Source organism: Mauremys mutica, chromosome 11 (genome assembly GCF_020497125.1).
Source record: "Mauremys mutica isolate MM-2020 ecotype Southern chromosome 11, ASM2049712v1, whole genome shotgun sequence".
Lineage (NCBI taxonomy): Eukaryota > Metazoa > Chordata > Testudines > Geoemydidae > Mauremys > Mauremys mutica.
Genome location: NC_059082.1, coordinates 66,853,833 through 66,875,900, shown reverse-complemented (window position 1 = coordinate 66,875,900; position 22,068 = coordinate 66,853,833). Strand labels below are relative to the sequence as shown.

Sequence of the window (22,068 nt, the reverse complement as noted above, 5' to 3'; positions counted from 1 at the left end):
CTGAGGCACTAGCTACACAGTTGGAAACAGTGTAAAGCCTTAAAGGAAGGCCAAAGCAGGATGTCTTTGCAGGAAATGCAGACATAAACAAAAACTGGATTATTGAAGCAGAGAATGGGATGATTATGATTTGAAGGAAACAAATGATAAAAGGCGAAATAGGCTATGAACTCTCTGTATTTTGGTGGACTGAAGGAGGAGGAAGGCTCCAAACTGTTAAAATCCCTGTTGAGGGAAATGGTAGTTGATGAGCTGTATGCTTTCAAGCTTCGGTGCTGTTTGTTATAACCCAAACAACTAGAGGGACAGAGACCTAGTATGATCAAAGTAAAATGCCTCTGATTCAAGGGTAAGGAATTTGGGCTGAAAATAACAAGATTTTCAGGTAGTGTGATCTGAAAGGGGAATCCCATTTTGACTTTCCCCCTAATAGCTATGATGAGACATAGACACAGATGCTGATCTCATTCTATGTGCACTCCATGTTTTTGTGACAGTAACAGCCATACTGGGGGAGACCACTGGTCCATCTTGCCCAGTATCCTGTCTTCCAACAGTGGCCAATGCCAGATGCTTCAGAGGGAATGAACAGAACAGGCAATCAAGTGATCCACCCTCTGTTGTCCAGTCCCAGCTTCTGGCAATCGGACGGTTAGGGACATCCAGAGCATGGAGTTGGGTCCCTGACCATCTTGGCTAATAGGTATTGATTGACCTATCCTCCATGAACTTAACTAATTTTTTTTTTAAGCCCATTAAATTTCTGGCATTCACATCATCTCCTGGCAGTGAGTTCCACAGGCTGATTGTGCATTGTGTGAAGAAGTGCGTCTTTTTGTTTAGTAGGCAGCAGGTTTAAAACAATTTCATTGGGTGACCTCTATTTCTTGTGTTATGTGGAGGGGTAAATAACCCTTCCCTATTTGCTTTGGCCATACCATTCATGATTTTATAGACGGCTATTGTAATCCCTCATAGCTGTTGTGACGGTGCTGCCCGTGGGAGCCAGCTGAGGTCACTCAATCAGGGTGAACTGCAAACCCCAAACGCTGGTGGTTATTCCAATACTTAGATTTACCAACCAGCACAAAACAGCTTCTCTAGTACCTTACTGGTTACTCAGAAGTCCAAACCACACAGTTCCCTTAAAGTGCCCAGCCTCAGGCCTCCATCCAGACACACCTGTCAGATATGAGAATCTTACTTCATCATATAAAAGAAAAGGTTCTTCCAATTCCAAAGGATCAGCCACACACCCAGGTCCAATTATAACTTAGATCTTACCCAAAATACACGCTATAGCCAATTCTTATTAACTAAGCTAAAATTTATTAAAAAAGAAAAGAGAGAGAGAGTGTTGGTTAAAAGAGCAATATACAGACAGACTTGAATTCAATTCTCGAGGTTCAGATACATAGTAGAGATGAACTTGTAGTTGCCAAAAGTCCTTTTAGAAATAGTCCATAGGTTATAGTCCAATTTCCATATTCAGGGTGGCTCCAGTCAATGACTGGGGATCTCAATCCTTATGGCTTAAGGTTTCCCCCTCTTGAAACCCAAAGCAGATCTGAGATGAAGAAGGATTCCTGTCCCAGGGTTCTTATACATTTCCAGCAGCCTTTCGGCCTGAGAAAACAATAGGCTTAACTCCGTCTCCCAAATATCCTGGCACTTAGCACAGAGTAATTTATCCATTAAACAGTTCAGATACAGGTTACCACAACCTTCAAAGAGACACATAGACAATACTACTATTTCACTCAAGTATCATCATAAATGTTAATATTCCTTTTTTGATCTTTGAATTAAAACTATAGCAATAGACAAGACTTGTTTGCTGACATCACAAGCCCTGAGCAAACATCTCCCCTTCTACGTCTAACAATGCAGACTTGCATTTCAAAGCTCTAGTCATTTACATATCTTCCTAACCAGTCCTCAAGGTTCACCCATGGGTCAGGTCAGTCTATGAGTCATAGACTCCCCCTGGCCCTGTCATTTTCCAATGAAATATTATATTACACTCATAACGTCACAGCTGTCTCTTTTCCAGGCTGAATAGTCAGTCTTTTTTTAATCTCTCCTCATATGGAAGCTGTTCCATACCATTTTTGTTTCCCTTCTCTGCACCTTTTCCAATTCTGCTATAACTTTTTTGAGATGGCTCAAACAGAACTGTATGCATATTCAAGACATGGGCATACCATTGATTTCTATAGTGGCATTACGATATTTACTGTCTTATTATCTATCCCTTTCCTAATGGTTCCTAACATTCTGTTAGCTTTGTTGATTGCTGCTGCGCATTGAGCAGTGGTCTACTCCGTTCATTCCTATATATTTTGTTCTCTGGTATTACCACATCCCATTTATCCTCATTTCACCAAGCTTTTGGGATGCCTATTTTATAAATATCCTCATTTAATGCCAGGCACTATAAACTTCTATCATTTGTATATAAGCACTTGCAGGGCCAGCTTTATGAAGGGCAGGGGCCTGATTTGAATACCTGGCAGCGGTCCAGGGCTTCGGCGGCACTTCAGCGGTGGGGGATCTGCTCCGGGTCTTCCATGGCACCGAAGGACACCCCTCTCCCCCACCGTTGAAATGCTGCCGAAGACTCCCGGAGCAGACCCCCCACCGCCAAAATGCCACCGAAGCCCCGAACTCCTGCCAGGGTAAGTAAAAATTAATTAATTAATTAAAAAGGCGCCTAAGGCGTGGGGCCCAATTCCGGTGAATCGGGCAAATCAGCCTAAAGCCGGCCCTGAACACTTGTACATTTTGTCAATCTGCGTTCATATTATAGTTACATGGGACTTTTACATTTGCCTGTTCATTACTAGCTCATATCTGTACGTTATCAACTTCTTTCCTATCCCCTTCACAAGGATATAGAGTTCCCCCTTTAAAAAATTGATCCCTGAGGGGTGGCGGCACTCTAACCGTGTGCTCCTCCACACCTATCAACACTTCTGCCAGCCCCGTTTAAAAAATCTTCTACAACCTTTTTAATTTTACATGCCAGCAGTCTGGTTCTGTTTTGATTTAGGTGTAGCCCATCCTTACTGTACAGGATAACTTTCCCTTCCATCAGAGGACCCTGAAGTGCTTTACAAACAGTAATTAAGATCCCTGTGAGAGAAATATTATTATACCCATTTTATGTATGGGGAAACTGAGGAACAGAAGTGTCTTGCACAAGGTCACACATGAAATTAGTGGAAAGAGACTCTGACTTTAGTGGGCTTTGGATGAAGCCTGTACTCAATCTGTGTCGGACTAAAGAAAAGAGCCCATGTTGGGCTTACTTCCAGTCCCATTCTCTGTTAGAGGACACGCTTGCCCATGTTGGAGAATGGGGATAAGGAATGTCATCACTGGATGTGGTTTCAGTGTCATTGGTAGGGAATTATGCTTGATTTTTCTGAATCATAATTGAGTAACTTTCTTTAATTTTTAATCTAAGTTTTGTATTGTTAAAATCACGTACCTAAAATATACTTTGAAAAGTTCAGAAAATAAATATTTCTTATCCAATTAGCAATCAAAATAAGCAATTGCGGATTTTAGTTCACAATGAAGTCCACTTAAAAAAACAAAGGCTTTTTGGCTTTTATGACATCTCATGTAACTTAGAATAACTTTTTTATTTCATGATGACAGAAAAGTAGCTGGAGCAAACACAAGACTTCACTGGCTACATAATCTACTAGTTGTACTGGCAAAAAGCTTGCATATATGATAGCTATAGTTGAAAAAAAGACAATGTGTTTGTGTGTAGGCAGGGGTGAGCTGGAGCCGGTTCGCACCGGTTCGCCGAACCCGTTGTTAAATTTAGAAGCGGTTTTAGAACCGCTTGTTAACTAGCTTCCCTGCGAGGGAAGCTTTGATGGGCTCTGCCTGGGAAGCCTGTAATTCCTCCTCCCGGCCGCCGGGGGGCGCTGCGCTGTGCTGCGAGAGCCATGTGAGCTGCCTCCTGGCCCTGTTGCTGCTCCTGCTTTTTGGACCTCTGGCCCTGGGGCTCCTGCTGCTGCTGCCTGGTGAGTCCCCGGCTGCCTCCTGCTGCTCCCAGCCGCTCCCCCTGTGTGAGTATCTGCGCCCCTCCCCCGCCTTCCCTGCCCCCACCCCCCAGCCACCCCCTGCCAGCCCCAGCCACCCCCAGCCAGCCCCAGCCAGCCCCTGCCCCCAGCCAGCCCCAGCCAGCCCCTGCCCCCAGCCAGCCCCAGCCAGCCCCTGCCCCCAGCCAGCCCCAGCCAGCCCCTGCCCCCAGCCCCGCCCTCTGCCCGCAGCCGCCCTCTGCCCGCAGCCAGCCTCTGCCTGCAGCCCCTGCCACAGCCACCCCCTGCCTGCAGCCAGCCTCTGCCCACAGCCGCCCGCAGCCACCCCCTGCCCACAGCCACCCGCAGCCCGCCCATCTGCATCACCTGCCCACAGCCAGCCCGTGTCACTCCCTGCCTCCAGCTAGCCCTGCCCCACGCCCCTATCTGCAGCCAGCCCCACATCCACTGGTGCCCTGCAGTTTCCAGGGCAGTAACCCTGCACACGTGCTTTAATGAGGGGGAGGCAGGGAGCAGCTGGGACCCACACATGTGCACACCCTAGAGTGACCAGACAGCAAGTGTGAAAAATCGGGACGGAGGTGAGGGGTAATAGGAGCCTATATAAGAAAAAGACCCAAAAATTGAGACTGTCCCTGATCACCACCCACACATTTGAAACGGAGCTCATTTCTAGTTCAGCCCCATCTTTTTAAAAAAGAACTTTAGGTAGGGTTAAAATACATCTGTATTTCCCTGGACATGTCAGGCTTTTCGGTTCTTAATCACCTCCTGGGAAAATATGGACATATGGTAACCCTATTGGTACAAAAAATACATGCTGTCGCACATCCCTTAAATCAGAACTTTTTATAGGGAACCCGTTGTTAAATCAGAACTTTATAGGGAACCCGTTGTTAAGATTTTGGCAGCTCATCACTGTGTGTAGGTGGAAAGGTAAACATTGCTAAGTTTTTACTTAACACATAATTGCAGCAGAGAATTTGTGAGCTGTTTTGTTTGTTTATAGCTCAGTATCACAATGGCTGTTACAGATCATTCCATAAATGTCACCATTCAGGACAGATCTGTTCAAGTATTTTGCATGCAATGCCAGAAAAAGATTTCTAAGGTTGTTTAACACAAATTATTTCCTTTCAGTGAGGTATTTTTAATGTTTTGTGAATGCCACTCAGGCTTTCATGACTCCAGTATATAGGCTTCTATAATCAATAATATTCTTCAGTCAGTTACTCTGCATAAATATTCACTTATGGATTTGGAAGTTATTTTATTTAAGTGTGCGAGATCGCTGCAAAAGTTTTTGGATTTGGTGCAAGGAATGCTATGAAAACATCAGTGGAGCAGCGTGGACGTTTTACTAGTAAATATAAATAGCATAACTGGATTCAATTGTTGTTTCTCTATCGTGACTCTTATGCCCATCTATTAATGTTATCTTAAAAACTTGACTACAAATCAACACTCTGATGTTTTGAATGTCAATTATGTGTCAGTTGCTATTTCCATGATAAAATTTTTGGAACTTTCATTTCATTTTTATAGGTGTGGAGTCTTTTACCCACTCCACCATTATCACTGCTTGCCTCCACATACGTGGGTTAAATACCTCTCTAAATATTGTCATAAAAGTAGTCTTTAAAATGAGATAACTGTAAACTGAATTTTTTCTGAGTTAGTCCTTGAGAAGGAAATGGCATACAACACATACAAATTAATATTCCATCCATCTTTTGCAGTAATAAACATGCCTGCATTCTGTTCTCCTTCCCCCACCCAAGTGTGCCAGTATTAGTGATGATGGTGGGCATGTACAAGCCAGTGGGAGTACTGTTTCTCAGCTACTGTAGCAAAAGAGTAAGAGTCAGTATATCCCTACAGTACTATTAGTACAAGATATTTGTTGTTGTTTTTTATTTTTATTTTTTTTTAATATCGCTGGATAAAAATGATGGACAAAAATGTTGAAGGCTAAACTACTCCAGTGGTGGAAGCTTTGAGCTCAAGACCAATTCTGTGAAGGTGGACTAAATCTCAGTTTTTAGATGATGCAGCTTTTGCCTATCATTTTGGGAGGGTGGGGATGGGAGTTGATAAGTTTGGTCTGCAGAGGAAAAGAGAGAGCCCCTGTTACAGGATCTCCCCAAGCTCAGCATCAAAACCTGTCTTTGCCTCAATTTCCCAGCTCATGTAATTTGGCTGGCTGGCTGGCTGCTTCAGTGAAGTTTTCACCAGTATCAGTGTTTCCTTTCCTTTTCCTAGGGATGCATATGTGGTTCAAAAAGAAACACAGTTTGGCATCAATCAGAACAGGTCCTGCCACCTGGCTAGTCCTCGGCCTCTGCCTAAGAGGGCTTCTGCTGCTGCTAGCTGGTGTGGGAAGCCCCTTTTCAGCACCTTTTTCTGACCCAGAGTCTGCTGCAAGAGCTTCCCCAATCCCATCCTTAATTGAGCTGTGTGTTGGCCTTTTATCTCATCAGGCTGTAGGCAACTGGCACAGTCACAGGTAGGGACTATAATCCGAAGGAACTTGGGCTATGTTTACATTGCCGCTGGGAGAGAGCCTCCCTGCCCAGATAAACTGATTTATGGTAGTTGGGCTCATGCTGGTGCACTAAAAAATAGCTGTGTGGACTTTGCAGCACTGGTGGAGCTTGTTTGGCTATCCCAAGTCTCTGCTGGTGCTTTAACGTCCACCCAGCTATTTTCAGCATGCTAGTGCAAATCTGTTTGCTTAGGCTGGGAAGTTCTCACAGTTGCAGGGTACATGTATCCTTAAAGGGCCTTTACACTCTGTGACAAACCCTTCCACAAACATCCATTGTAGGCTAATTCATGCAACAAGTTCAGGCTTTGTAGAGACTATTTGCCTATTCTGATAGGAGGAAAAGTATAATTACAACTGTTGGAGGATGAGACCACTCTGGCAATACTACTAGTCTTGGTTGGACCAGACGAAGATGTAACAAGTTCTTAGCCTTTGTCAACTAGAGGGAAAATCTCATACATAAATCAGCATTGAAAATCAGGTTAAGAGTATATCATGTTAAAAAATGCAAGGAAATAGAGTTAAGGTTTTTAGTCTGTTTTGAAAATTAGGGTAGTATAGAGGCACATACTATAATCTTTCAGATTTGTGTACGGCTTTTGAGCCGTAGTGTGAACTTAAGGACAGAGTGACAGCCTTAAATTGAAACTTCCTTTTTCTTTACAGTTGTTAAAATTAATATAAAAGTTTAGCCTCTTGTTTTTGACTGCCCCTATAATTGATAGCTTAGGCATGTTTAAGGGCCTCTCAGTTTAACTCTCAAACTAAATATATGAATAAGATTACGTGTGTGTGTGTGTGTGATTTTTTTTTTTTCCCCTGAAGTTGAAGTGAAACACTACAGTCAGATTTTCAGTCACTTACCAAAACTTTTAGTATTTGGGGTCTTCGGAGGAGGAAAGTTTCCTTTTCCTAGGGATGATGTTCATATATCCAGTGTTGTGTCTCTGATTCCCCTATTCCTTCTTCCTGTTGCTCTGAACCTCTCACTGTTGTATCATTAGTTTTTGGTGAGGGTGAGAGCCTGTGTATCTGAAACTAAGCTGAATTTGTTACTCTAGTTTCTATCCTAGATTTTGCAGAAATTTTATGATGCATATCCCTTATCAGGATTTTTCAACATGATATTGTATAAATTCTACATATAGACATTTTTCTGTAAATTATATGATCTTGCAAAGGCTTATATTTTTACTTTACATACACAGGTTCATAGAAGTTGTAAGTGAGAGGTTCCTGGGGCTACAGAATGACTGTCAATAATAGCTACAGTTGGGACTGAAGGATACCACAGAGATTAATTTGCAGATCCAAGCTATATACAGTGGGCCTGATTTGACCACCATGATCTTTCCTGAAGTTTTTTCAATCTGGATTTCAAACTAGCCTCCTCCCTCTGCTGCCTCTTCTTGCTCCACTCCTTCCTCCCCACCCCAAAAGACACAACCTGCAAATTTAAGTGTTTGGAATGAGTTTTGGTTTGCTTGTTGAAGAGAGGTTTGAATCTAGAGGTTTGCTCTGGATCTACCTGTAATAAAATCCATGTTGCTATCCAGTATAATTTTTTACTTCAATACACAAATATTTATTAATTTAGTATATTTTGAGTTGAAGATGCAATACTTGATATTTGTTACCGGTATGTAACTTTAAATCTGAGCTTATTCTGAGTGGTAAAAGCAACTGTGGGAGTAGTTAGTAAGAGTGACATTTGGGATTACTTTTTTTTCTCTCTCCCAATAATAGATGGTTGACCCTACCTTAGCAGAAATGGGAAAGAATCTTAATGAGGCCATGAAGATGCTAGAAGATAATCAAAGGTATCTACAAAGAATAATAGCTGGTAGAACAGCAGATATATGTTACACATGTAGATACTGATGCCAATGTCTTCAAGCAAGTGGAATGGGTTTTTTTCTACTAATTCTAGGACCGATCATTATCAGATATTTGTACTTAATTTCTGCCATATTCAAATCAAGAATGTTTCCTGACTGAGGGTGTTTGTTGTTAATGAATATTTTGCAGGGCCAATCCAATACATATTTTGTAGCATTCAGTCTAAATCCAACCAGGACACATTTTTCTAAAGGCTTTGACTTGTTCTTAGCATGTGAATCATGGCTCCACAAGTAACTTTTACTTCCATCTCACATGATCTGCTGATAAAGGTTTTCACCAGCCTTATAAAGCATAGTCTTTAAGTTTTTTCTTCTTAATCAAAGGAAAGTCAAATCAACAACTCTTTTTAAGGCCATCCTTAATTAAATCTTATGTTAGGCTTGTTGATCTATTCAAACTATATTCAGTGATTTTTGTCTCTTGTGAACATGCCAATGTATTTTTGAGCGTCAAACAGCACTAGGAATTTCGTTGCTATGCAACAAAAAGTTAAAATGTAAGTAACTCTTTTTCTTGTGTGTTTAAATTAGAAAAATGGAGGAAGAAAATGAAAAGAAGTATGTAAGGAACGATATTCCTGGACCACTCCAGGGGAGGTAGGTAACAATGTATTCTTCATATTTAGTGTACAAACTCCAGGGGCAGCTCCAGGCACCAGCACGCCAAGTGCGTGCCTGGGGCGGCAAGCAACGGGGGGCGCTCTGCCGGTCACCGCGAGGGCGGCAGGCAGGTTGCCTTCAGCGGCATGCCTGCAGAGGGTCCGCTGGTCTTGCGGCTTCAGCGGACCTCCCGCAGGCGTGCCGCCGAATCCGCGGGACCGGGGACCTCCCGCAGGCAAGCAGCAGAAGGCAGCCTGCCTGCCATGCTTGGGGCGGCAAAATACCTAGAGCTACCCCTGACAAACTCTTAAGTAAAACGTTTGCAATAATTTTGCAAGGAACTTATAATATATACTATCATGAAAATTTACTTGTCCAGCCACAAAATCTGGTCTCCTGACTATGCCCACGATTGATATATTTTATTTATGGATCAAAAAAATTACTTGCCCTTTGTGAGTAGGATTTTGTGTCACTGGTAGCTAATGAAGCATTAGTTGTTTGCAATGTTGTAGTTGTGTTGATCCCAGGATATTAGAGAGAAGGTAGGTGAGGTAATGTCTTGCATTGAACCAATTTCTGTTGGTGAAAGAGACAAGCTTTCAAGCTACACAGAGCTCTTCTTGAGTTCTAATAAAGCCTTAGAAAAGATAATTTAATGGAGTTTTATGTCTTTATTATATAGCATACTTTTTATGTAGATTTACTTTTAAATCTGAAATATTGCATTCAATGAGTTTGAGATGCACATTCAGACAGGAAATTCATACTTGAGAATGATATTCCACACTATGTGAGGCACAAAGCACCATGTTGAGGCATATGGTTGGCCTTCACAGAAAACTATACATCACTCAGCATAACAACCTGAAAGTTTACGTGCTATGATTTGTGCATTAAATTGACTATTGCATCTGAAAAATAAGATTCAGGATTGCATTGTCATAATCTTTTTTCTGCAAAATCATTCATGAGCCCAGACTAAGACTGCAGTTCAGTTTCCATTCTAATTTAACATGGGTTTAACAGCAGAAGAATATTGTGAACACACAACTTGTTTTTATTTAAAAAAACAAACAAACTTGTCTTTCATGGAAGTTAATGAAACTGGTATGAATCAATGAAGTTGAACAGACTTGTAAGAAGTTGGGAATGCTTTTTATTAGTGTAACTGTTACCTCTTTCATACTTGCATTATTTTTCATTTTATTAATATAGGTTTTAATTTGATACTATTTCAAGTTGGGTTGGTGTGTGGTGGCTTTTATTTTTGCACTTCTAGCATTTGTAAGGCAGCATAGTTCCAGAAATGGTTTCAAGAAACACTTTCTAGTCACTAAAACAGATGTTTGTAAGTAATCAGTGTATTTTAGAGATAATCATATTACTGAGAGATGTGCTCAACTTTGTGAGCTCGTGATTGGATCCTCTGAGTTTGGACATCCACTGGCAATGTCTTCACCTACAATCCAGCACTCCAGGGCTGAACGATTGCTTAGTTAAGCTTGTCAGTCCAAATCCTCAGATTTCAAGGGAGCCTCTATGTGGGCCAGTTCTTTAGGCCTGTTGAAATGCCCCATGCATAAGTCAAGAGGATCTGGACTCATTGATACAGCAGCCTTCCCACTATGATCCTGTTAGGTCCTCCACTGATAACTTTTCCCCACCATCCCAACATTCTACAGAGCAAAACCCTTGTGTCTTGTTGCAAAACAGCTGTAAGTGGCCTTTAGGATCTGTATCCTGAGGTACTAGAGTTGCTCATCTACTTACCATTTTTCCTTTTCCTAGTGGGCAAGATATGGTGAGCATTCTACAATTAGTACAGAACCTCATGCATGGAGAGGAGGAAGATGAGTCATCACAGTCTTACCGGTAACGCTAAATTGTATTGTTCTATTTGGAAGATTATAACTTGATAACTATATTTGCTGTGATAATTTTTGAAGCCACAAATTGTACACTTAAATTTTTTTTATTAATTTTAAATTTGCAACAGTGTAAGCTGTTTTAACTAAACCTTTGTTACATTATACACTGAACCAGGAGAAAAAGTAAAATGTGGAACATACCTAATAGGAATTTTTTTAATAGTCCTGATAGCAAATTGAAATTGGGTTGAAATTATGTAACTATCCATGACTTGGTGGTACTGTTTTCCTCAAAATAGCCACACTCTTTACTGCAGTGAAGTATTAAAAGCAGTTGTGTATAGCAGGGAATTATTCCTGGCTGACAACTCAATTTCTTTGAATTGTCCTCAACTTTATGAGCATTGCTTATGCTGCCTGCATTCTGTGGAAGCCTAATTTTTTGACTTACCTTCAGAATTTTTAGTTGCATCAGATATAGTATAGTTGTAAATTACAAGTTGCATAGTCAGCTCTGCATATGGATTTTTTTTTTGTTTTGTTTAAAGTGGGGTACTCTGAGCCTGGGAATGGGAGTCACTGAATTCTAATCCTTGCTCTGGAACTGACTTATTTGTAGCCGTGGGCAATACATTTAACCTCTCTCCTTCCATTTCTCCATAAAATGGTGATACTACTAGACTCCCTACCTGCACAGGAGTGTGGAAGATCAATATTTGCAGAACAGTTTGAAGATTTAAAATGTTATGTAAATAATAGTTATGAGAAAAGATATAGTTTAAACTTCCAAGTTTCATAGCGTCTACTTTCTTTTTTTGTGTATACCAGGCCTAGGCATATGTTTAATGCACACTAAAATCTTATTGTAAAAGGGCAGTTGCAGTTTTAATATGTTAGTAGGTTGAGATAAACTCTATGCTCCCTTTTAGGATTTATCTCAGGCAGCTAAAAGGTGTCTAAACTACAACTGCCGTGTTGTATTAATGTGTATTAATTAACACATGTTAATTAATGTGTTAAAATTCACCTTTTCTCCTAGTGTAGACATGGCTCTTTTATACGTCATTCTGGTATATATTTGAAGAAAATATTGCATCTTAACCAGTTCTATGACATTCTGGGCATATCCAGTAAAAGGAGAAAACATAAACCCATCCTAAATATGCATGACATGTATCAAGCTGACAGTTATTCTCATACGATGTTTCTGGTTTGCAGACTTCAGAATGTTGGAGAACAAGGTCACATGGCTTTACTGGGACATAGTCTAGCAGCTTATATTTCAGTGCTGAACAGGGAACGGCTGAGAAATCTTACAACTAGAATCCTTTCGGACACCACTCTCTGGCTTTGCAGACTTTTCAGGTAAGTCATGAATTGCTTATTTATTATGCAAGTTACATAGTAAAAATGGATTAAAAAAAAAAGTCTGAAGTACGATTTGTTATCTTGATAGCCTTATGCCTTAAATTAATGGTACAGTGAAAGATCTTAAATACAGCACACTTGTTTACAGGGTGCTGTTCTTGAAAGCCGAGAACTTGTCAATAATATACCAGTCATAAAAGTGTGTTTTTTTTATAAGGAATTTTCAATGGAGTTAGGGGTCAAAGTACAATAGTGGGTAGACAGATGGTTGAATATCCATTTATATAAGCATATATATGCTGTTGAGCCTTGTAGCGCTTTTAAAAGAGGTCTTCCAGCGAACCTCTCATTGGTTCTGCCTTAGACTTTGTTTAGTTTTTATGTATAGAACAGCTGAGGAATTTTCAGTGTAGCAAGTATATTTCCTGAAGGTCTACCTGAACTTGTAATTTAGATCCAGCACTGGAGGGGAAAGAAAAGTACAAGAAATACTTCAGGTGAAAAGAAACTTAGTCAAACAGCTAGGTTATTTCCTTGTACGGCTTAATTTCATGTAAGATTCTTACTCAAAGTGCCTTAGTCTTGAGATAAGCTTTAATATATGTGAAAACAATGCATTCTGGTGCCAGAGCTGGCTGATTTGCAGATTAAAATGAAATCTGGCTGCTGCTAATATGGGAAATATTTCCCATTTGGTAAAGAAATAACTTTGGGTGAGACAAAGCTTCACTGATATCTCATTTAATGGTAATCTAGAGGTATTCCCTGTCCCCACAGTTCTTTGAGACCTGGGTTGAATGACTAACCCTGGATTAACATGGTTTGGACATGATGTAAAATACAGGATGTTAATTTGCAGACAGCAGGAAGGGTAATGGGGATAGCACATGGTGTTCAGTGGGACCCTTGACGGAAAAGTATGTTGACTGGCTCCAAAGAGTAGCTTATGCCAGTCCCCTGTCATGAAAGCACTGGCTATTGTAGTATATGGCTATTATATGCTGTATGCAGTGGATGGTCAGTGACAAACTGATAACTGGTCTCTGTCCTGATAGGATTATAGTCTAGAGTGCTGACAAAGACAAATGGTACAACAAAGCGGATTTACACAGAGGAGTGATTAGCCATGAGTGTCTGCAAACTGAGTTTTAAAGTATTCATACTATAAAAGCCAAGGCAGCAATGGGACGGGAAATTAATGATACTCAGGGCTTTTATATGAACACGCACCAAGAATCTGAAGGGAGCTTTAACTTAAAACAAATGTAGTCAGGAACTGTTTCACTTTAATATCACAACGTTTTTTTAGGTTTTGGGGGCTCTTGATGGGAATCTTAGTCTTATGTGAAAAGGATATATTGTCCATTAGATGTCTCAATATCCAATCATTTGAGCCTTCCTGTAGGAGGAAGGAATGAGGCACGGGCGTTTCATTAAATTAACCGATGAAGCGATAAAGGAAATAACTAAAACTGACCCAGCCATAGAGCTATTAAAGTTACAAATTATCCCCATCTATAGATGATAAATGAAGGCTTGTTTTAGCTGCATACAGTGACAAATGGACCTTCTGTAGAGCCAATATAATCAGCATTCTCTAGTTGGTAGAATATAAGATGAATGAATATCTGTATTTAGCTATTTAGTAAACTCTTGTGTGACTTTAAAAGTTTTTGAAACCTTACATGGATATGAGGCTAGGTTTCATGATTCAAAGATGAGATGCAGATGGGTTAAGCAGAAATCCATCTATTTGACAGTTTATGTAGTGATGGTCCTAATACCCAGTCTTAGAGGACCAGTTGGTCCCATTCTGACACCTAATATGCACGTTAGCAGTGATTTCACATCAAGCGTGAATACCTGCTGGACCTTGGAACAAGTGTGTAGGGTAAAATGTGTGGTATATTTGGTTTTACAACTGCATTTATATGATATATCCCAAAGAGTCTATGAATAATTTTTAAAATGTTTCTAAACTTACGTTTAGCTTACCTTATAGTTCAGCTCCAAACAGGTTTCATGGCTACCATAAAGCATGATGGAATGTCACTCATTAGGAGTCATTTGGGTAATTTATGGTGAGGCTGGATGCTGCAGGATTTAAAAAATTTAAACTGAGGGATGGACTGAGCGACTCTTAGATTATTCAGGATTATTGATATACATACTGGACATAAATGATGTAGCAAAACTCCTACTTCCTTGTCACTTAATAAATCCTGACCTGTACTACTCTTCCTCTTGTTTTCCTTCATTTTAGTTAGGTGGCTATATTTCTTTACACTGGAACTGTCATACCTTTATTAGATACCTAATTCCACTATTGTCTCTTCTTGGCTTTTAAACATTAGTGTGCATATCACTGCTGAAGCTGAAATCCTTCGTTCAGAGAGATGAAAACAAATTAACTGCTAGTACAGATTTGTAGTCCAACTTCCTGGGCAGTAGACATGGCAGTGTACTAAATAAACTGCACTAAATGGCAGTCTATTTGTTTGTATTTCAAGGAGTGTTAACATAGGACATGAGTAACGTTGGGTATTATGGATTTGTTTGCTAGTGGCTTCATACTAAAGTTTGCAAGATCCTGTCCACGTTTAACTCTATTTAAAAAAAATCTATTTCACTCTGATTTTACAATATTGTGCTTTGAAACTGCATCCTCCTCACTGACTCATGATTCTTACAGATGTGAGCCATACCCACTTGCTGAGGTTTTTTTATAATGGAATTTTTTAAAAGTGTGAAATCTTTCCTGTTCCTCAAATGTTTCCATCTACATTTTATGATTTGGTGGCTTCACTCAGTGCATATAAGTCTGAGAAAATATCTTTGCAAACTTTGAGGATTTTAAAGAGTGGTTTTCTTGCCCAAGTCCCCTCATCAGGGGCAGCAAGCCGCAGGGGTCGGGCTGCTGGTCGCTGTGAGGGTGGCAGTCAGAAACGCCACCGAAGGCTGCCTGACTGCCATGCTTGGGGCGGCGAAAAACATAGAGCCAGCCGTGCCCCTCATCTACTTTGTTGAAACTGTAAATAGAAATAGAATGTAAAGTAAGCTTTCATAGTTACTAATCTCTGTCTGTGCCAACATAGTTTACTGTGCTCTCTCTTATCTTAGTAAATAATTTCTTTTTTCCTTTACCCCTCCAAAGGTCACTTCCACTATTTGTGTCAGAACCATGATCCACTGAATCTTTTTTCATAATCTTTGTCTCCTGGAGTCACAAACTCCTATGATATAATAACGTGTCTCTTGACTGGATGGGGGAGATCAAATTAAAACCTTATAAAACTAGAATTAACGATTTACCCTTCATCTGATTTCTATCTTGGCTTTGTTTTATTTGTAATGTTCTGGGCTTGGGTAGAGCTTCTAATTTAATGAGGAGCCAGAACATACTAACATATAACAGCACTTAGATACTTTTGTTTCAGATGCTATTTAAACCAATAAATGTAATATAGCAGAGACAAAGCAGAAGATTGGAAGCAAGGAATTCCTGAGGTCTAATTTTGACTCTGGTCTTGGGCAAATTACTTAGCTTTTCTGTGCCTCAGTTTCATATGCCCAATGATTATACTGATGTACCTCTTCATAGAGTATCTGAGGGCAGGTCTACACTACGGCAGGGATCAATGGCGATCAATTTAGTGGGTCTAGTAAAGACCCGCCAAATCAATTGCAGCTCACTCTCCAGTCAACCCCTGTACTCTACTCCCGACAAGAAGAGTAAGGTAAGTCGACGGGAGATTTTCTCCCATCGACCCCCCACGATGTAGACCTTGCGGTAACTCAACCTAAGGTATGTCAACTCCAGCTACATTATTCACATAGCTGGAGTTGTGTAGCGTAGGTCGACTTACTGTGGTACTGTAGACATAGCCTGAGATAGAAAGCACTTTTATAACTGCTCAGTATTTACACACACTAACTAAACTGGGACTGTTTCTGATGGTTTGTCTTACAGGTACGAAAATGGGTCAGCTTATTACCATGAAGATGATCGTGAAGGTCTCTTAAAAGTCTGTAGGCTTGTTATTCACTCTTGCTATGAAGACTACACAGTAGAAGGATTCAATGTGTTATATAATAAGCAGCCTGTTATATACATTAGTTCTGCAGCCAGAACAGGCTTGGGCCAAACTCTCTGCAATCAGGTAAGTAGTTTTAGTGTAAAGTTTGGAGTCTTTGCTGCATATAGAAACTTGCAGGTATCATCATGCCTAGTGGCATCCTAGCTAGATTTTGAGAATGGATCTAGAGGTTCACAGGTAGAAACTGGTATGTTGCAGAAGCAGCACATTTTTTGTGTGGGTTGTTGCGGGTGAGTAATGTGGAGGATTGCTTTTCCATCCCATTGTAACTAGAAGGTCCTTCATTTATCTCCATTCTGGAGCATCCACTGCTGACCTCTCATTGGGGCTTTACTCAGTTTGCCAGTGATACTCTGTCAACCAGAGAGGATCTTTTTGAGCAAAGTGAGGTTCTCTGACTCTCAGGCCACTGAACATGCTGTGTCTGCAACAGTGCTATTTGTGCATTCACATGGCTCTCATCATCCTGGTATCTGAGCTTCTTCCGAGTTGTTAAATAACAGAAATACCCTTCTCCCTCTCTCTTCCTTCCCGGCTTGTCCAAGAAATAGTGTTTCTAGAATTTTTTTTTAAAAGTTTGTGTATGTATGCGCACACTGAACTTAAGTTTTCTTGTACTATCCTAATGGTCCCATTTTTTTTTAGTTTTTTTTTTTAGTTTTTTAAGCACAATTTCCTTGATACTTCTAAATTTTATCTTTTAACCAAAATTAGTAACAACTGATGAATAAACAATGAAAGTCACAAATAAGATTGTCCTGAAGCCAGCCAAGGAAGGAGGAGAAACCATGCCCTGAAGCCAACCAAAAAATCTGCAAAAACAATAATATAAAACATAATGTTACGGTTTGTAAGACTGTTTTATTAATTATAAGATTCCAAAACATAAAAAAGAACATAAACATATTGGGAATAAACTAAAATAACCCAGAATGGAGCTATAGGGTTCTAGTTTACAATATACATCTGGACAGCAAGATGATGTTTTCTGATTGCACACAGTTTGTATATTCCAGCAGTGATGATGTGAGAGTTGTAGACAGGAATTTTCTGAACTTTTCATATGAAACAATTGCACCCGGTATCTTTTTTTAAGGATGATTGTTCCTGGTTTCATGTAGACATTTCAGTATAATAATAATTTTCTTTTTCATGACAAGCTTCTTGTTTGAAATGGTGGTATTATCACTAAAGCATTACTGAAAGATGTCTCAATTTACTGTTGAATTTTGCTTTTTCCTAGGAATATTTTTCTGCATCCAAGTTCTTTGAAAAAATTAATCTCACTGAATTTTACTTGGAATAGCGAGCTTGTAGATAGGTCCTGAATAAGAGAAATTGTGGTTTTTAAATTTAATCTTTGAAAAAAGGCCAACATTATCTACAACAGCATGTTGTAAAAATATATGCAATATATTGCATAAATTGTATGAAAATTGCTTGTCTTAACTCTCTACTATGCAATAATTTGCATAAGTGAATATATATATATAATATACACCTTCAATAGGCCTATTCATGTGCTTAAATGTTTGCTGGATTAAGGCCAAAGTGCTCTGGACTGGGCAGGATTGAGTCCATTGTGAGCAGCCTCATTTCCTTGGTGAAGATTAGTGTTTTATCTGTGCCCACTTGTAGTGCAGTCCTGCAGACAAGATACAAACTCTGAAAAATGTCCAGGTTTGACTTGTTGTCTACTTCCCCTTACTCATGTTAAAAGCTAACTGTTATTTTACAACTTTTTTGTTACTTTACAGTGGTCTCACTCTCTTCCTTTTCTCCACTCTTAGTCTGATCAGAAGTTCTAGCAGAAAACTCATTTTTAAAATGCAAGGAAAATCACTGGTAGCAGAGCCTCTGTCACTATGTGTTTGCTTCTTTCAATGGCTTTTTTTTGATCCCTCCTTGTAGTTCTGTGAGCAGTTTAAATAAGTAACATAAATCATGTGTGAGTTGTTCAAATTCCATCTTTCTCGTTGCAGCTTGGGTTGCCCCTTTCATGCATGTGCCGCGTGCCTTGTAACACCATGTTTGGATCCCAACATCAGATGGTAAGTTTTGGGGCATTGTCTTTTTAAACTGACCTTTTCTTTTTGCTTTGCAGAACACTTATTAAGGAATGATTTGAGAATGTTGTTAGGAAAGAGTGGTATATATTTGACTTTTTCATCCTCTGAGCTTTCTCGGTGTAGATGTAACAGAACATTGGCTATTAATTGGCCTTAATCTCTTAAAAGTAATCAAATCAGAAATATGTGTAGCACTTGTATCCTGAACTCGGTACTTATTATCTGCAGTGTGTATTTTGGTGCAGTTATTAAGGGCTTTCTAGTTTGAGTCTCTGGAAATATGTAGACCCTGAAGGTAAATTTTTAAAGGAGAAGTTTAGGCTTGAACACTAAACTTTTTTGTTGCTGTCTGACACTGTGATGAATGATTAAATTTTTCCTTGTGTTTTAATAGATTCACACAGATAAGAGTCCATGGAAGTTTGTTTTACAAAAGCCTGATTTTTAGAGTTGAAATATGAACCCTAAGTAGACCAGGACCCAATATAACGCCCATTGAAGGCAATAGAAAGACATTCTGAGCTTGTAGCATTGGAAAGTACTGTTGAGTCCATGCTTCATAAGAGGAAGACTATACATTAAATAGGTTTATTCAGTAGAATTATGTCCAGTGTAAATTCAAAACTCTGAATTTAAAAGCACCTACTTTATCTGTGTGTTTATGCTGTATTTGACCTTTTTTGTCTTTGGGGCTATGCGGAAACGGGGAAATTGAAAACTCAGACAAGAAGGTATTAAGAATTTAATCAGTGGATTAGCTTTTAAAATATCAGGATACTATCCTGTGCTACTTTTAGAAACCCCAATTTTCTAGTTCAACAGGAACATATTATGTACTGTCTGTCTAATGCAGTGTTTATATTTTTTCTTATTGGTGACAGGATGTTGCTTTATTGGACAGACTAATTAAAGATGATATTAACTCTGGAAAGCTGCCACTATTACTAGTGGCAAATGCTGGTAAGTATCCTGAGCAGATAGTAGTAAAACAGTATCCTAGAAAAAATAAGTATTTATTTTTTAGAACTTGGAATTGTAGATAATATTGATGACTTGTGTTAGAATAGATCTGTTCCTTGATACAGAATATCATAGTGACTGCATAATATTTAGCTGTCCAAGAAGTTATTTAAAGGAGTGACTTAGGACCAGATTGTACAACATTATTAACACTCATGAGAACTTACTCATAAAAGTAGTTCTATTTATGTCAGCGGGCGTGCTTGCATGACTTAAGGCTCCACAGTTTGTTCTTTAGTGAGCACAGCTTAGCTTTTGAAAAATGGGATTCTAAAGCTGACCAAAAACCTTTCTATGGTGTTGTACATGCCATTAACTTAAAAAATTAACTTTCTTTGAATGAATAATTGAGCAAATGTTTCAATTCTTCTTTAGTGACAAAAGTTTTTTGTTTGTTTTTTTGGTAAGTGGAGGTGGGAAGAAAGTGCTGTGCTTGCTTTTTCCTTTTAGAAATAATAAGGGTTTTCTTTATTTTGGCAGAGGTCATTCTTTGATGAATTAGGTGTACTGAACTTTTTTTAAATAGAAATGGCTGAGTTTCTGAATGCCTATGACATCTAGTCTCCCAAGTACTTTTAATTAAATAGATAAGAAAACACAGAGCTTTAAATACTATGAATAAAAATCACATTCTCAGTCAATCAAGTTGAACTTCTATGGTATCCAATGTCATAACTTCACTAGCGCTCTCTCCACTTCTTCATGAGTCCATTCAAGATAAGACCTGAATTTCTAATGAAAAGAAAAAAGACACCAAATGTTTTCCCCTGTCTCCCTTGCAGGTGACCTTTTAAACAGTATTTGGGGTTATTTATTCATGTTGAGCTAGCATTAAATGCACAATCAACGTTTATATGTTTGCTGAATTACACATTTGATATTTAAAGTGACTTTTCTTTATTTTCAATTCAGGTACACCAGGAGCAGGTCATACGGACAAGCTTGGGCGACTGAAAGAACTTTGTGAGCAGTATAACATGTGGCTACATGTAGAAGGGTACAGAACTTGAGACTTCTTTCTGTGTAATCATATTCACTAGTGAAACTTCTGATAATGGTGCAACTTGTAATTCCATAGCTAACATACTCTAATGTCCACAGCTGTTTTGCCATTATTAAATGTTTTATATGCCAACATAAATTTGCCACTCTACAAAATTTAGAGCCCTGCAGATGTCACTTTTTTGTTGTAAAAGGTTATTCATGTATATGTAATTATGAGCATGGAGTCAGTGAGTAACCTGCCTCTGCTTTGAAGTGCTTGGAATCTAAATGATACAAGACACAAGGTAACAGTTAATAGGGATTATTGAAGAGGTGAAGGGAGGCTGGAGTGCTTGAAGAGATGAAATTTAGAGGAGTAGAGGACATGTGGTGGCTAAGGAAACTGGTGCAATAGGCAGCATGATTGAGAACCGGAGTAACAGAATAAGTAGTGTTAATAGAGGAGCCCCTGCTTTTAGCCCTTGAGTCCCTCCGAGCAGAGCCTGTTACCTATTTGGCCCTGAGCTACCACTGTACACAGCTGTGTACCATACATTTATGACATGCTGTGAATTATTGACAGAATGCTACTGATGAAGCATGATTAGCACAGGACGGATTAATATCTCTAAAAAGTTGGACTGATATCTAGACTAAAATGAAATTTTAGTTTGAATTCTGGAATATTAAATTGCAATCTTTACTTCATGTATTTTTATTGCACATAAACAAAAATGACTTCCCTTTTATACAACTGCATGAAATATTTAAAATGAAGATTAAAGTGCTACCTTTTAATTGAAGAAAAGCTGTAAATAATTAATTTAGCTAAGACTGTTTTCCTTTCCAGAGTGAATTTGGCAACTTTGGCTTTAGGTTATGTCTCCTCTTCAGTACTGGTATGTACTGGTGTGTCATAAGTATAATGTTCTAGACTTTAAAGTTGTTACATAATTAAAATCTGGGTGGCCCATAATAAACTTGAATGTTTCCTCTTTAGGCTGCAACAAAATGTGACAGCATGACTCTTACTCTGGGTTCCTGGTTGGGTCTCCCAGCAGTACCTGCAGTGACACTCTACAGACATGAGGATCCTTCTTTGGTAGCTTTTTTTTAATGAACGTTTAGATACTAGAGACTTTAAACTGCAACCATGATATGATCCTTTGTTCCTTTATAGATTCCTAAATAAACAATAAGTTGCAAAAGATCCTTCTGTTAATGTTGTGACATGTTTTTGTGCTTTCATAGCGTTAGAATGAATCAGATTGTGTTGACATTTTAGTTATTCAATAACAGTATTCTTTCTTGCCTTTAGTCCTTAGCTGCAGGCCTGACGTCAAGTCAGCCAGTAGAGAAACTCCGTGCCCTGCCCCTATGGCTATCCTTGCAGTACCTGGGACACGATGGGATTGTACAGAGAATAAAGCATGCATCTCAGCTGGTAAGAAGTAGTTCGTCTTCAAATGATGCGCTAACTTTTGCTTTTCTGAGTGTGGGCAGGGGGATCTTATTAAGGATCTTTCTACCATCTTACTTGAATAAGTTC

At 39.3% G+C, this 22,068-nt stretch overlaps 1 protein-coding gene across 2 annotated transcripts in view; it reads left to right on the top strand.

The window, feature by feature from the left end:
* The window catches only part of PDXDC1 (pyridoxal dependent decarboxylase domain containing 1), a 50,824-nt gene that overhangs the window by 7,155 nt on the left and 21,601 nt on the right, over positions 1 to 22,068 (top strand). For both annotated transcript variants that reach the window (XM_044980397.1, XM_044980398.1), the window contains exons 2-12: positions 8,356 to 8,429; positions 9,042 to 9,107; positions 10,902 to 10,985; positions 12,200 to 12,346; positions 16,320 to 16,509; positions 18,429 to 18,497; positions 19,397 to 19,475; positions 20,448 to 20,532; positions 21,370 to 21,418; positions 21,520 to 21,621; positions 21,838 to 21,963. In XM_044980397.1, coding sequence (XP_044836332.1) covers positions 8,356 to 8,429; positions 9,042 to 9,107; positions 10,902 to 10,985; positions 12,200 to 12,346; positions 16,320 to 16,509; positions 18,429 to 18,497; positions 19,397 to 19,475; positions 20,448 to 20,532; positions 21,370 to 21,418; positions 21,520 to 21,621; positions 21,838 to 21,963 — 1,071 coding nt within the window. The remainder of the gene's footprint in view (positions 1 to 8,355; positions 8,430 to 9,041; positions 9,108 to 10,901; positions 10,986 to 12,199; positions 12,347 to 16,319; positions 16,510 to 18,428; positions 18,498 to 19,396; positions 19,476 to 20,447; positions 20,533 to 21,369; positions 21,419 to 21,519; positions 21,622 to 21,837; positions 21,964 to 22,068) is intronic.